The 14,995-nt window shown below is 43.4% G+C and overlaps 1 protein-coding gene across 4 annotated transcripts in view; it reads left to right on the plus strand.

Moving 5' to 3' along the window:
* The first annotated feature begins 10,481 nt into the window (after positions 1 to 10,481).
* Positions 10,482 to 14,995, plus strand: part of Mapk1 (mitogen-activated protein kinase 1) — a 53,171-nt gene continuing 48,657 nt past the window's right edge. For all 4 annotated transcript variants that reach the window (XM_051150599.1, XM_051150600.1, XM_051150601.1 and 1 more), the window contains exon 1: positions 10,482 to 10,612. In XM_051150599.1, coding sequence (XP_051006556.1) covers positions 10,500 to 10,612 — 113 coding nt within the window. In that variant the 5' untranslated portion in view covers positions 10,482 to 10,499. The remainder of the gene's footprint in view (positions 10,613 to 14,995) is intronic.

The raw sequence follows: 14,995 nt of genomic DNA on the forward strand, positions 1-14,995 counted from the left end.
CTTAAAAATATGCTCCAGACTATAGGAGCAAAAATAAAGACAGTAGCAGTTAAGTAATTTTCTAGATTTTGTTGGACAAGTGTGTCCATGGTTTCCAGAAGAAGGTACTGTAAATATAGAAACCTGGAAAAAGGTGGGAAAAAGTTACAAGATATTATGATGTACATGGACCTGGGAAGGGTCTGAGAGATGCCTTCTGTCTCTGGGCACTTATAAGGGACAGATTAGACCCTAGGCATGAGAGAGAAAAGTTAGAAACTGAAATTACGAAGGACGCGTCAATGCTCCAAAAAAGTAAAACTAAGCCTTCTGCCCACCTGAGACTGTGTGTACGGAGCCTCCTAACGATCTGTCGTCTCTGAGGATTCCGAGGATTCCTTAGATGCTAAAGATACAGAGGAAGAGCCTGTAAAATGTTATAACGAAGAACCTCCTCTTATTAATTTAGCTGAAAAAAAAAATAGTAATACGCAGGCTCTTCAGACAGCTTTTTCAACACTAGCGATGCAGATGAAACATTTAAAGGAACAAATTAAACCCTTAGATTAATCAGAACGGCTTTCTAGATTGCAGATAAAGAAATCTCCAGATATTGCAGGGGGATTGGACCCTCCTTCACTTGAGGGTTCTCCTCCTGTGATATCTCTGATTAAAAGTGCCTAGAATTCTAAGCCAATGTCTATTACACCTACAACTATGTCTCCTCTGCAAGCTGGTGATAAAGGAGAGAACATTCAAGGATGTCAGTTGGCATAGGCAGTCTTTGAAGGCGTTGATTGATTCTCAGGGTCAGAGAGTAAGATCTCGTAGACCCACTCCCATTAAACAGTTAAGAGATCCGAAAACAGCTTGATAGCTTGACAATGGTCGCATAGCTCCTTCTAACTCTCCCTGAAATCTGTTCAGCCGTATACCATCAACGTCTCCAGACTATGTTGTTTTGTCTTGCCCATCTGACAGTTTTATGGTCCGCACGTCAAATTTTGTTTCTGTGTCTATAAATGTGTTTAATTGTTTAAATGTTGTTTTATGTTTTATATTCTGAGGGAAAAAAAGGACAAACTTCACAGGCAAGCCCTTAGTTCTAACTAATTTCAAAGATTCTTAGAAAAAGAGACGGCAAAACTGGTAACCTAGCTTGGCCCTTGGAGCCAGGCACTTGCAGCTGAGAGTCCCTAGATAAAACTGGCAACCAGCCCAGGGCTGCCTGAACCTCTAATGATGTCCTCTGAGCTCTGACAAGCCCAAAAGCCTGGACATGGTTAAAAATCTGTAACGTCTGTAATAAAAAGTTAACTTAAGCTCATAATTAAAGGTTAAAGCCATCCTAAACAACAAATGGCATAAACCAACTAAAGAAACAAGTCTCCAAAAGTACTTTTAAATTGGGATAAGATTTTTATTTAATTCTTGTCCAACCAGATTTATAAGTGTTAAGATTTAAAGCAATATTTTTAATGAAGTATTACTGCTGCACCTCCATGTGTTCATATACAAGATTTTTTTCTTGCTGGCAGCCAAACTATTGTAACATGAAAATAATACACTTGGTATTGATTTTAAAAACACTAAATTGTTAACACTGTTAAAGTTTGGTTTTATTTTATAAAAATTATGGTTATGCTCTATGACTTCACTCTCAAAAAAGGAACTATGATATAGTATTACCTAAGTAGAACTTACAATAGCCGGGCAGTGGTGGCGCATGCCTTTAATCCCAGCACTCGGGAGGCAGAGGCAGGTGGATCGCTGTGAGTTCGAGGCCAGCCTGGTCTACAAAGTGAGTCAAATACAGAGATGCTTGCGTAAGAGACCATACCCTTGTCTTATAGGCTATGTTAGAGCACATTTGGGTTTACCTGGTCCTTCATCTAAAGGAAATGACTGTGCAGACCAGGCACAACAAATATTTCTTTCTCAAATTGAGCTTGCTCAGAATTCACATGCTTTGCATCATCAAAACAGTCAGAGTTTAAGAAAGCAATTCCATATTACTCGAGAAGCTGCCTGACAAATTATTAAACGGTGCCACGTGTGCCCACAATTTTTTTCTGTCCCTAATTATGGAGTTAATCCTAGAGGGTTGATTCCTAATCAACTATGGCAAACGGATGTCACACATGTCACAGAATTTGGTAAATGGAAATACATTCATGTAACCATTGACACTTATTCTGGTTTCATTTTAGCCACACCTCAGACTGGTGAGGCTTCTAAACATGTCATTGCCCATTGTTTACAATGTTTTACTGCTCTAGGTCAGCCATCAGTGATTAAAACTGATAATGGATCAGGGTATATTGGGCACAAGTTTCAACACTTTTGTTCTCAGTTTTGTATTATTCATAAAACTGGAATTCCTTATCATCTCAAGGTCAGGGTATCATTGAACAAGCCCACAGGACTTTGAAAAATCAACTACTTAAAATAAAGAAGGGGGAGTCATACCCCGCCTCCCCACATAATAGTTGACACCATCTCTTTTTATTTCAATTTTTTAAAATTTGGGTGCTCAAGGAGTGCAGCCAATGACCGATTTTGGCATCCAACTACTCAAAGCACGTATGCTAAAGTAAAGTGGAAGGATCCTATTCCTGGTCTATGGAATGGCCCCAACCTTGTGTTGATATGGGGACGAGGGCATGTTTGTGTTTTTCCATGGGATGCTGAGAATGCTCGCTGGCTTCCTGAAAGGCTGGTCCAACACGCAGATGTCAACAACTCTCCTGTTAGTATCCTCGATGAACCTGTGGAAGATGAGTGAAGGCGACGTCTATTGGGCCTATGTTCCAGATACCCGTCTCCCCACCCCATGCTGCACCCGACAATATGGGAAGGACCTGAAATTACAGTTACTACAAATAATACTCATTTGTTGGGATTTCCATGGACTAAAAAGACTAAAAAAAACCAGGACTTCGTAAACTTTAATTATACCAGATCTGGCAATAGGCATCCCTATTTGTTTTGTTAAATATGAAACTTAATCAGGCTGTATTACTGTTTATCATCAAGTCTGGAGTGAGACTGTTAGTGCCACTGATGCTTTGGCTTCGCCACAGTCAGTCCACACAGCTACTTATGCTGACGCTTTATCAAAGAATACTTCCCTAGCTTTAGGGATTCAACAAGATGTAGGTAGATATTAAGTTAGAATTAAAATTGAATATCTTATATGATATGGTCTTATATTGGGGTGATGGGATTCAAGGGTTACATATATGTTCTCACTTGGAGTGTCACGCAGAATATAAATGGATTTGTGTTACAGCAAAACAGTATGACACTCCTTATGTGTGGAACAAGATTCTTTCTCATCTTATAGGCATTTGGCATAATTCTAATGTTTCTTTGGATTTAATTCAATTGCATCAAGAAATTTTAGGTATGAAGAATGTTGAATCGATTTCTTTTAATGTTGCTGATTCTGCACAACAATTTATAAATAGCTTTAAAACTTCCCTTCCGGGGCTGGAGAGATGGCTCAGTGGATAAGAACACCACCTGCTCTTCCAGAGGTCCTGAGTTCAAGTCCCAGCAACCGCATGGTGGCTCACAACCATCTATAATGTGATCTAATGCCCTCTTCTGACCTGCAGGTATACATGCAGACAGAATACTGTATATGTAATAATAAATAAATCTTAAAAAAAAAAAATAAAACTTCTCTTCCATCCTGGTCCTCTTTTAGCCATCCTACCACTCTTGTACTAGCTTTAGATTCTGTGTAGTTGCGGCATTATGTCTCTTGCCCACTCTACTGAAGCACGTGTTAAGCTCGTTTACAAAACTCCATGTAGGGATTCATATTAAGCTCCATGACCAAGTCATTAATAGCCCTGATCTCCCCTTGAGCAGAGGCTGGTAGTCAAAGATGGGTAGGATCCATTCAGGATGAGTCAACCTAAGGCAGGACGTGAATGATGGAATTCATGTACCAGTGACGGGTAAGACCTATACTCTGAATAGGACAACCTAAGACAGTCACAGTCTGTCTGCTCAATTTTAAATATAGAACTGGGAATTGTCTGGAGCCGTTTCTTTGAAGTGCATAACAGATGCAAGCCAAAGAACTTATGACCTGGCGTGAAAACTCTCACACAGCCTTGAGGACTTGACAAAATACTTGTGCTGGCTAACTTCTTAGATAAGAAAATTATTTATTATTTCCAGGTGTGGATGTGAGCTTGGTATACTTCTTTAGCCTTGAGATGAAAGTCTAAGCATATAGATAACTAAAGTAATTTGTTTCTGTTCCTAGAATCTTCTGGTTCACACAGATGAAAACTGTATAAAAGATCTGAGTGAAATAAACTCAGGGCTACCTCCCTAATACTTGTCTTTTTTCTTTTTTATCTTTTTGCTATATCTTTTCTATCTTTTCTTATATCCTTTTATTTTCTCAGCCTCTCACCCCATATCCAGGTACTGGTTGGTGTTGTCCAGAGCAGCTCTGGCAATGTGGTACCTGAGCATACATGCAGGCAAAACACGCAGACACACAAAAAATAAAAATAAGAAAAAATATTTAGACCAGAGGACAACTTGATATTAATGGAGACCAGACTAGAAATCGAAATCCTAAGCAAGCTTTCTGAGGATTACACATGATACTAAAACAAAATGAAACAAAACAAAACCCAAAAAACCCAAGAGTTACCTAGCTCTTTGCAGTAACTATTGAGTGTCATATCCCAAGCCTGTTCAAAGCTACATACTAACCCTTTTTTTTGTTTGTTTGTTTGTTTGTTTGTTTTTCGAGACAGGGTTTCTCTGTATAGCCTTGGCCATCCTGGACTCATTTTGTAGACCAGGCTGGCCTCGAACTCACAGCGATCCGCCTGCCTCTGCCTCCCAAGTACTGGGATTAAAGGCGTGCGCCACCCCGCTCGGCATTCATACTAACCCATTTAATCCTCAAGAAATATCTAGAAATTTAAGATCTGTTTCCACGTCTGCCATCTGGAGCATAGAAAATTTGCTCAGAGCTACAGCTCTGGTTTTGTTTTGTTTGTTTAATTTTTCAGTTTTTCTTTCTTTCTTTCTTCTTTTTCTTTTTCTTTCTTTCTTTTATTTATTTATTTACTTATTTGTTTATTTATTTATTTATTTTGAGACAGGGTTTCTCTTGTAGTCCTGGCTATGCTGGACTCACTTTGTAGATCAGGCTGGCCTCGAACTCATAGAGATCCGCCTGGCTTTTTAATTTTTCATTTTATTCTATGTGTATGAGTATTTTGCCCACACGCCCCACATGTGTGCAGTGCTTACAGAGACCGGAAAAGGGTTACAGATCCCCTTGAACTGGTGTTAGGATTGTGAGCTGACACCTATGTGCTGAGACTCAAACCTGAGTCCTCTGAAGAGAGGCAGGTGGTCTTAACCACTGAGCCATCTCTCCAGTCCCTAACTGAAGTATTATTGCCCCTCCAGAGCTTTTGTGTTTTTCCTGTTTTGTTTCGTTTTTTTGAGACAGGGTTTCTCTGTGTAGCCCTGACTGTCTTGGACTTACTTTGTAGAACAGGCTGGCCTTGAACTCACAGAGATCCGCCTACCTCTGCCTCCTGGAGTGCTGAGACTAAAGGCGTGTGCCACCATGCCCGGCTCCTCCAGAGCTTTTAAATCGTTTATGTGGTGTCATGCTTTATTAATCTGTTTCAGTGCCGTAGTTCTTGGGTGTTACCTAGCTCTTTGCAATCTTGATATGTGCTCAAAAGTCCAGTCAAAACTGGTTATGTGGGAAGTGTGAGAAGATCATAAGGCACAGGGTTCAATCCCCAGCAGCAAAAAAAAAAGGAAGTCGGAAGTCAGGGCATGAATATGATCGTGTTTATTGTTACAGAGAGACCAATCCCGGTAGAAGAAGAAACCACTGGAGATGACACAGCTGGAAGGAGTGAAGACACTGTGCAGCCATGAATGGATATACACAGTTTGCTTCTCAAGCTTTAGATGTATACCAATAACCTGGGGTGGGGGAAGAGGGGCTGCTAAAATGCAGATCTGTAGTTAGGAGGTGTCGGCTCTGTTTCTTAACAGTTAAACTTTATTATACAACCCAACTAGCTTACACAAGAAGGAAAAAAGGTTAAAGGGACAAAAGAGTGAACCTTCCGGTATCTGTTCCACGGGACCAGTCCTTAGGTGTCTCACTGGCCCGCGTGCTGGTCCAGCCTGTTCGCTGCTCCCCATGCGCTCAAGCCCGGGCTGAACTTGTTGTTCTCTCCTCCTCACCTGCCTGAGTCACATGAGAAGGGTGGTCTCCTTCTCCTGTTGAGGGTCAACTAGAAAAACAGTAGCCCAGGTGGGGTTCCCAGGTCTGCTTCCTGAAATCCAGGCCCAGGATGGCTCCACTCATTCTGTCACAAGGTATTCATGGGGTGCCCAAGGGTAAAGCCCGCCAAGACTGCTTCCACCTGTGACAAAGCTTAATCTTTCCCACAAGGAGTTTTGCAGTGTGGCCTGAGATGCTACATTTCTAACAAACTCAGAAATGCTGCTGCCCCAGGGTCTGGAGACCACATTTTTTGTTGTTGTGGTTGTTGTTTGTTGTTGTTTTGTTTTGCCTTGTTTTGTTTACCGAGACAGGGTTTCTCTGTGTAGCCTTGGCTGTCCTGGACTTGCTTTGTAGACCAGCCTGGTATCCAACTCACAGTGATCCGCCACCTTCTGCCTCCTGAGTGCTGGCATTAAAGGTGTGTGCCATCAGGCCAGGCAAGGTCCTGGTTTTGGTACCTGGCTCCAGAAAGAAAAAAAAAAAAAAACAACCCACACTTTTGAGTAACAAAAATATATTAAAGAAATATTAGGACTGTGGAGAGGGGAGGTCTCTGACAGTAAAGCGCTTGCTACGGAAGCGTGGTAATCTGAGTTCAGATCCCCTAACACCCACATAAAAGTCTGGTCCATCTGTATGCATGTGTTACCAGCCTCCCTCCCCCCAGAGCACCAGGCAAATCCTGGACACTCAATGACTAGCCAGCCTAGCAAAATGAGAACTCTAGTTTCAGTGACCAATGCTGTCTCAAAGACTAAAGTGCAGAGTCCTGGAGGAAAACACCTGAGGTCAACCTCTGGCCTCCACATGCACAGATACAGGTAAGTGTGCTCATGCACACATACACACATGGACACATACATGCATACACCTCACACATATAAAGGAAGGAAAGGAAATATTAAATAAATTCATATGCGTTAAACTTTATGGGAATTTGTGACTGGGTAAATGACGTCACTTTCGAAAGTGAGGGAAAATACATATTGGATAAACCTACCAGAAAGCTACCCCTCTAGCCTAACAGGCATTACAATTATAGCCATGTTTCCAGTTAGTATCTGTATGAAGATAACACTATCCACTAGATACAAGATGAGGAACAGGTTTGGGGTGGGTAGATAGCAGTGACAGATAACATTTATTGGGTACATGAAACACTATGCACCAGCCTCTTTGTGTGTTGTTTTATTTACTCTGTAGGATACATTTATGAGGTAGGTATTATTGTAACCCCTCATAAGCCTGGGGAAATTGAAGCTAAGATTGTATTAATTAACTGCTGGTAGTTTGGCTATACATAGTTCATGTAAATATGGGAGTTACATAGTGCTGTCCAGTGGGCAGTACATATGCTGACTTGGGCTGTAAGAAGAGTTATTCTGGCTGGGTGTGGTGGCGCACTCCTTTAACCTTAGCACTCTGGAGGCAGAGGCAGGAGGATTGCTATGAGTTCGAGGCCAGCCTGATATAAAAAGCGAGTCCAGGACAGCCAAGGCCACACAGAGAGACCCTGTCTCAAAAAATCAAACCAAACAAACAAACAAAATAGAAGAAGAGTTCTTCTTGGGCCACGGAGATGACTCAGAAGATAAAAATGCGTGCCCAAAACCTAATGGCCTGAGCTTGACTCCCAGAACTCATATAGTTAGCAGAAGAAAATTAACTCACCACTGACCTCTACAGCTGTGATGTTATGTGTATACCGTGCCCCACCTCCACTAATAAATAAATGTAAAAACAAAATTAAGGCAGTTATTCAGGCCAGGCAGTGATGGCACATGCCTGTAATCCCAGCATCTGGGAATCGGAGGCAGGCAGATCTCTGTGAGTTTGAGGCTAGCCTGGTCTAGAGAGAGAGTTCTAGGACAACAAAGCTACGCAGAGAAACCCTGTCTCAAAAAAAGCCAAGACAGACAGAGAGTGAGTGAGAGTTATTAAGAGCGACAAAAATTTAGGGGGAATTAAGATACTGAGTGAATGAAATGATCCAAGGAGAATCAAGATCGAACCCTTCCAACACTTGCCAGTCTTGCGTCACTTTCTTTTAGCTTCCTTTAGCACTTAATTACTACAAAAATTATTAGAAAGAAGAAAAAAAAAAAAAAGAACAAAAAAAAAAAAGAAGAAATATGATGATCGATATTTTTCTTTTTGTTTTTTGTTTTTCGAGACAGGGTTTCTCTGTGTAGCTTTGGCTGTTCTGGACTCACTTTGTAGACCAGGCTGGCCTGGAACTCTCAGCGATCTGCCCGCCTCTGCCTCCTGAGTGCTGGGATTAAAGGTGAGCACCACCACAACGGCACTCTTTTTTTTTTTTTTTTTTTTAAAGCAGGGTGTTCTATAGCTCCTGCTGGCCTCAAACTTTTGTTGCCAAGAATGACCTTGAACTTCTGATCCATTGTCTCCACCTTCTGAGCGCTAGGATTATTGATGTCTGGGGCTGGCTTTTAAATAAGTAACTTTATCCTCTGATACGATATTATTAGCATGTTCTTTATCCCTAAATGTATCAACTTTTGACAGCTGGAGAGATGGCTCAGCAGTTAAGAGCATTTGCTGCTCCTGCAGAGGACCCAGGTGCAGTTCTCAGCCCACATGGCAGCTCACGTGCAGTTCCATCGCCCTCTTCTGACCTCTACTGAGAGGCTTGGTTAAATAAGGCTTCAGTTTCTGTTAGCTCAGAGCAGGCCTGGGCCTCTATTCTTCCGGGGTAGGGTCAGCAGTCACTGGAAATGCTGCAAAGAGTATGCAGCCAACCAGAGCCGGCCATGACCTGGCCAGAGGAAGATAAGAGTATTTAATGATGGTTCCTTACTGCTGGTGTAATTGGTTCAGAAAGATATCCTGCCGGTCAGGAAATCTGCCTTATGATGAACTCATGACCTGGGCAGAGTAGCTGGTATTTACTCAGTTTGCCTGGGCTTTCTAGTTTAAATAATTACCTAACTGGCCCACCGCTCAGGAATTTCCCTAAAACCCTTTTAAAAAAGAGCCTACAAGCTGACCGGGGGATGGGGGGTGGGGGGGGGGTTGTCTGAATGGTGATCTTCAGGATGTTGGAGCCTGCAGAACACTCTTTGTTGTTTGCCTACTGTTGGAGTCTGGGGTCTTTTCTTCAGCACATTCCGGACCCTAACACTACCAGTAAGTACCAGGCAAACATTTATACACATAGAATAAAGATAAGTAAATCTTTTCCCAAGATGTGTCCCAGTCTCTAACAGAAGTCTTGGATTAGAGAGGTCAGGATTCTGAAGAAGACTCTCGAGCTGCAGGGGGGATCAAGATGGCGTCCCACCAGATCAGCAGAGCATTGCTCTTGGTCTCTGCTTATATACTGTCCAGTGGGCATCAAGGGGCTCTAGAGCTATCTGGTTATCTTGAGTGATGTCATTAGGTTTGGATATCAGGTGCAGCTTTGGGTGTAGTGGGGTCCCTGACTAAGCTATTTTTTTTTTTATGTCTAAAAGGCTTATTTTGGTTGTGAGCCTTGCCTATTAAGGGCTGGACCATTTCTCCAGCCCTAAGAAGCATTTTTCCCCCTATGCTTATTACAGTGTGGTAACATCTTTCTAGGTCTGGGTCATGCTTTTTTGTTTCTGTCCCAGTCTGATGGTCTAAGTTTATCAGTGTGCAGATTCCTAGAGGCCTGTCTCAGGGGTCCAAGTGGCTGGTGTGCAATGAGTCCTCTGGCCTCATGCCAAGTCCCTGGTCCCGCGCAAGTTCTTTCTGGCCCCGGTAGAGCAGTCGGACTCTGGCGGGGGTCGTAATGCCCTGCTTTCAGGAGCCACCTAGCGCTCGGTTCCCCGAATGCACGTGACGGCCCTCCCCCGCAGCCGCAGTGCTCCGGCCTTGGCTCGCTGCTTCCGCCGGCCCGCGAGACTCCGCCCTCTCTACCCAAAAGAGCCAATCAGCACGCGCGTCCTTGACTCCGCCCCCAGCGCCCAGAGACGCGAGCCCCTCCCTCCTCCCGCTCGCTGCCCGCCCGCCCGCCCGTCCGTCCGTCAGACAGGAAGGCAGGCAGTGGCACGGCTGGCGGTCAGTTCTCTCCTCTGTGTTGTCCTCTTCCCTCGTTCCCGTTCGCTGGCGGCGGCGGCGGCAGCGGCGGCGGCTACACGGGCGGCGTCGAGGTCCCTGCGGGAGGCGCATCAGAGGCCGAGCGGCAGCTGCGAAGCGTCGAGTCCAAGGCGGCGGCGGCTGGGGCGGCTGGGCAGCCAACATGGCGGCGGCGGCGGCGGCGGGCCCGGAGATGGTCCGCGGGCAGGTGTTCGACGTGGGGCCGCGCTACACCAACCTCTCGTACATCGGAGAAGGCGCCTACGGCATGGTCTGGTGAGTGCGCTGATTTGCAAGCCGGGCCCCGCCGGGTCACCCGGTGCCCCTGTCTGTGGCTGCTCTGGATGCAGCCGCGGCCCTTCCCGCGCCTCGGCCTCGGGTTCCTTGGCGACCGGGACCCCTGGCTGCTTCTTGGCCCGCACTCCGAGAGCCCCGGGGCGGGATCCCGGAGTCCGTCGAAGCTTAGGTGTTGCTGGGGTGCTTCCTGGGCCGACCCTCGCTTGCCGTTGCAGGGGGCACCCCAGACTGGGGCCGGGACTATCGGACTCTCGGACTTGGTCTCAGGCGCGTACTTTCGAGGCTTCTCCCTCGGGACGGGAACGGAAGTGCACCGTGTCCCCTAAATTATAGTATTATTGCCGCTTTCTTTTGACATTGGTCTGTAAAACCAGGAATTCTATCAGATGCTTCTCCGTGGTGGCGGCGGCGGCGGCCGTGGTTTTGCAAGCCAGACTCCTCGGCTTGTGTGCTGAACACCAAAATATTTTTTCTTTCCTTCTGTATACGTGAACAGCATCCACAAAATATCTTCAGTAGAGTTAATGATGCTTTCCTGCTCAGGCTTTCTATAAAAAACCATTTATGGGAACAGCGTCGGTTGTGGGCATACTGAAATCTTGAACTTTCGGAATGCATTTAAATATACCAGTTTAGTTTCAGGAAAGATAAGCCAGCATCACTCTTAGAGTTAATGAGTTATGAAGATGTATTTGGAATTGGGTCTAATTTCACTTTAAATTACCCCATCAGTACCCTCAAGGGCGCTCTCTTAACAGTGTGAATGTATCCATATGGTTTAGCCCGATTACTTGACCGTTTCTTCTTAACGTTTTAGTGTTCAGTATATATACAGCCCTAATAGTTTTTGCACGGTCACTTGCAGGATTTCTCGCCTGCTTGTGAGAACATTGTGTAGAGCAATGAGGAAAGAGATACCCTCTTTCAGATGAGGTATTAAGGGCAGAGCTAGAATCAGGCTTTGGTTATAGACAGATCCCATTTCAAATGCCGCAGCTATTCGGTTATTGTACATGCCTTTCCTTGATATTACTAATAATATCAAGACTACTATCAAGTCTCAGGACTTCAGCAGATTTTCTTGATGGAAAGTCTATTTCAGAAATACATTCGAATTTGAACGGCTGTAATTTTAGAAATGCCAGGAAAGATGTGTTTTCCCCAAGTGTGAACTAGATAGAATTAAAATGTTCTTTTTTCAAAAGACTCATGAATAGTTATATACTTTATGCCAAAATGTTTTATAGTGTACAGTTACGAAGATAAAAGTCCTGGGAGTCAAAAAGAGAAATTAAATTAGACCTTATAAAGGGATGGAGAAAAAATACTTCCCACAAAACATCTGTCCTGCACGGATTGCTGCTCTTGCACCTGCTGATAAATATGCCAGTAACCCCTTTATTATTGTAGATGCTTGTGATTGCCCATCATAATCTCATTTAAAAAAAAAAAAAGAATTAGCTTAATTTTAAAAAGGACAACACATTTAGACTGTGTCAGTAAACTCCCACCCCCACTGTCCCACCCTGGCTGATAAGATGGACTATTTAGATCCTGTTGCTATGGTTGCTGTGGAGGTGCTTGACCTTTGAAGTCTCCACTTGCTCTGCAAAGTTCTCTTTAAAATTCAAAGTTTAGGGGCTGGAAAGATGACTCAGCAGTTAGGAGTGCTGGTGGCTCTGGGTTGGATTTTTAGTAGCCACATGGCAGCTCACAACTGTCTGGGATTCAGGTCAGAAGCTCAGTTGTTCTCTTATACATGCGTTCAAACACCCATATACATGAAATAAATAAATTTAAAAATATTTTTTTGTAGCCAGGTGCTGTAATCCCATGCCTGTAAACCCAGTGCTTGGGGAGGGGTTTGTTTTTTGAGACAGCGTTTCTTTGTGTAACAGCCCTGGCTGTTGTTTTGACCAGTCTACCTTCGAGCTCATAGAGAGATCTGCCTGCCCTCGCCTCCTGTCTGGTACCAATAAATTAATTTTAAGAAAGATGGAGGTGTAATTGGAATTTGAATCTCAGTGTGTCATTAGCATTCGATCAATGCTGAGTTTATGGAGGCTTCTTGGCTTAAATGTCTACTTGAATAGTTATGATATTTAAAAAGCTTGAGAGATGGTTTAGCGGTTACACATACCTGCTGCTCTTGCAGAGGACCTTATTCAGAGCCAGCATCTATCTCAGGTGACCCTCTCGTTTCCAGGGGCATCTGTACACATGCGGTGCACAGAAAACTCTAGTTGAGTACACATACTAAAAGATTAATTAAAAAATAAACCTTTAAAAATTATTAAGGGGATTTCGGCAGTTCTTTAGCATATTTTCCTAAAGCAGTTCATTGGGAATTGCCTATTTGTTCGCCTTCCTAATCATTATGATGGCAAAAAAAAAAAAAAAAAGATTTGGGAGGTGGATTGACAGATAGCTCAGCAGTTAGAACTCCTTTGAGAATTCAGTTCCTGACAGCCATAACTCCAGCTCCAAGTAATCCTGATGCTGCTGATGTCTTGTGAGTTCCTCTCTGTGTGTGTGTGTGTGTGTGTGTGTGTGTGTGTGAATATACATAATTAAACATAAATTTTTTTTTTTTTTTTTAAAGAAGATCAGACTGGGTTTTGAGTTGGGCGGTTAAGAGTGGGTGTGATTTTGATAGACAGATAATAGGAACAAGTAATAGCTTGAGCTCTTGAGTCTAATTTTAGAAAAGTGCTTAAATGAAAAACTATAGAGGCCTCCATAATAAAAGTAAGTGATTTTTATTTGCTCAGTGGGAAAGAAAGCATTAAAGTTTTTGAGAATCAGTCATAGTCAAATTTTAATTTTGGTGGTGATACAGCAGTCAGACTATTGTAGCCGTTTGAGCAGACAGAATCAGTCAGAAGAGCTCTGGTGGAAAGTAGTGGAGACCTAATGAAGACAAGGGCAGAAGCAAAAGCCGTGGTAATTACAAGGTAAGACTCCAACAAAGATGGGTTTAGGTGTGAAGATTGCTGAGCTAAAATGAAACAAGGCTTAGTACTGGTACCTTAATCCAAGAGCCGGGGATACCTTAAGCAGAGCAGGTTTACCACAGAGAAATTGTGACTGCTGTGTCAGTTAAGGTTGTGGGCCCTAATGGCTATACGGAAAGCATCTTGAAGTTAGTAACAAGGGAGCAGGAGCTAAAGATGACCATTTGTATGCAGAGAGCTGGGGAGATGGCTCAGCATGAAGAACATTTGCTGCTCTTTTCCCAGAACCCGCATGGTGGCTCACAGCTGGCCTTAACTCTGGTTCCAGGGGATCTGACCTCTTCTCTGGCTTCACAGATACCAGGCATGCACGTGATGCACAAACATACAAGCAGGCAGAACACAGGAAAAATAAATCTTGCGTTTGTTTTTTGAGACAGGGTTTCTTTGTGTAGCCTTGGCTGTCTTGGACTCACTTTGTAGACCAGGCTGGCCTTGAACTCACAGCGATCCGCCTGCCTCTGCCTCCCGAGTGCTGGGATTAAAGGCGTGCACCAATAAATCTTTTAAAAAGAAAATTTGTATACAGTGAGTAATAGTTGAAATCTTGGGTGGAGGAGCACAGATTATTATTTGAGGCATTAATTTCTTAAAATTGTGAACATGCATGTTCAACATCTTTTTTTGTATAATATTTAGCATATTTTGAGAGGGGTTCATGATCCCTGGTATGGGTAAGGACCATTGACATGACAGGAGAAACCTGGGAACTGGTAAGCTGTATAGGAGAGTGACAGAAATGAGAAGAAATGGAAGGTGTGTGCTAGACTGTCTACTAAGACAACTTTTATTGTGAGTAAGTTCGATTAAAAAATTTTTTTTTTCAATTTGTGTGTGTGAGTGTCTTTCTCTGTCTGTCTGTCTGTCTGTCTTCTCGGAGACAAAAAGAGAGAGTTAATAGGTGTTTGTGAGCCACTGGAAACTAAACTGGAGTTTTCTGCAAAAACAGCAGCCTTAAACCCTGAGCTAATCTCTCCAGCCCTGGATACATTTAATTCTGAAATAGTGTTTCTGTATATGACAGAGGGGCTAGGGATTCTTAATTTAAGGTCAGGCTAATGGAAGTGGTGAGAAAAGACCTGAAAACTGAAGAGAGGGGTATCTGCTGTAGGTGCCAGTAAAAGGCAAGTCATGGAGAGGACAGGAACTGTGGAGCTGTGGTCATGGAGACCAGGAAACCAAGACTTGATTGATACTGTCACAGGAACCCAAGGACATGGCAGTCCTTAAAAGGTTACTTATTCTGGAAGCAAAAGAAATGCCCCTGATGACAAGCTATCATATGGTCCACTCTTTGTTTATTTGTTTGTTTTTGTTTTGTTTTCTAGACAGGGTTTCTCTGTGTAGC

This window comes from Acomys russatus, chromosome 8, assembly GCF_903995435.1.
Source record: "Acomys russatus chromosome 8, mAcoRus1.1, whole genome shotgun sequence".
NCBI classification, from domain to species: domain Eukaryota; kingdom Metazoa; phylum Chordata; class Mammalia; order Rodentia; family Muridae; genus Acomys; species Acomys russatus.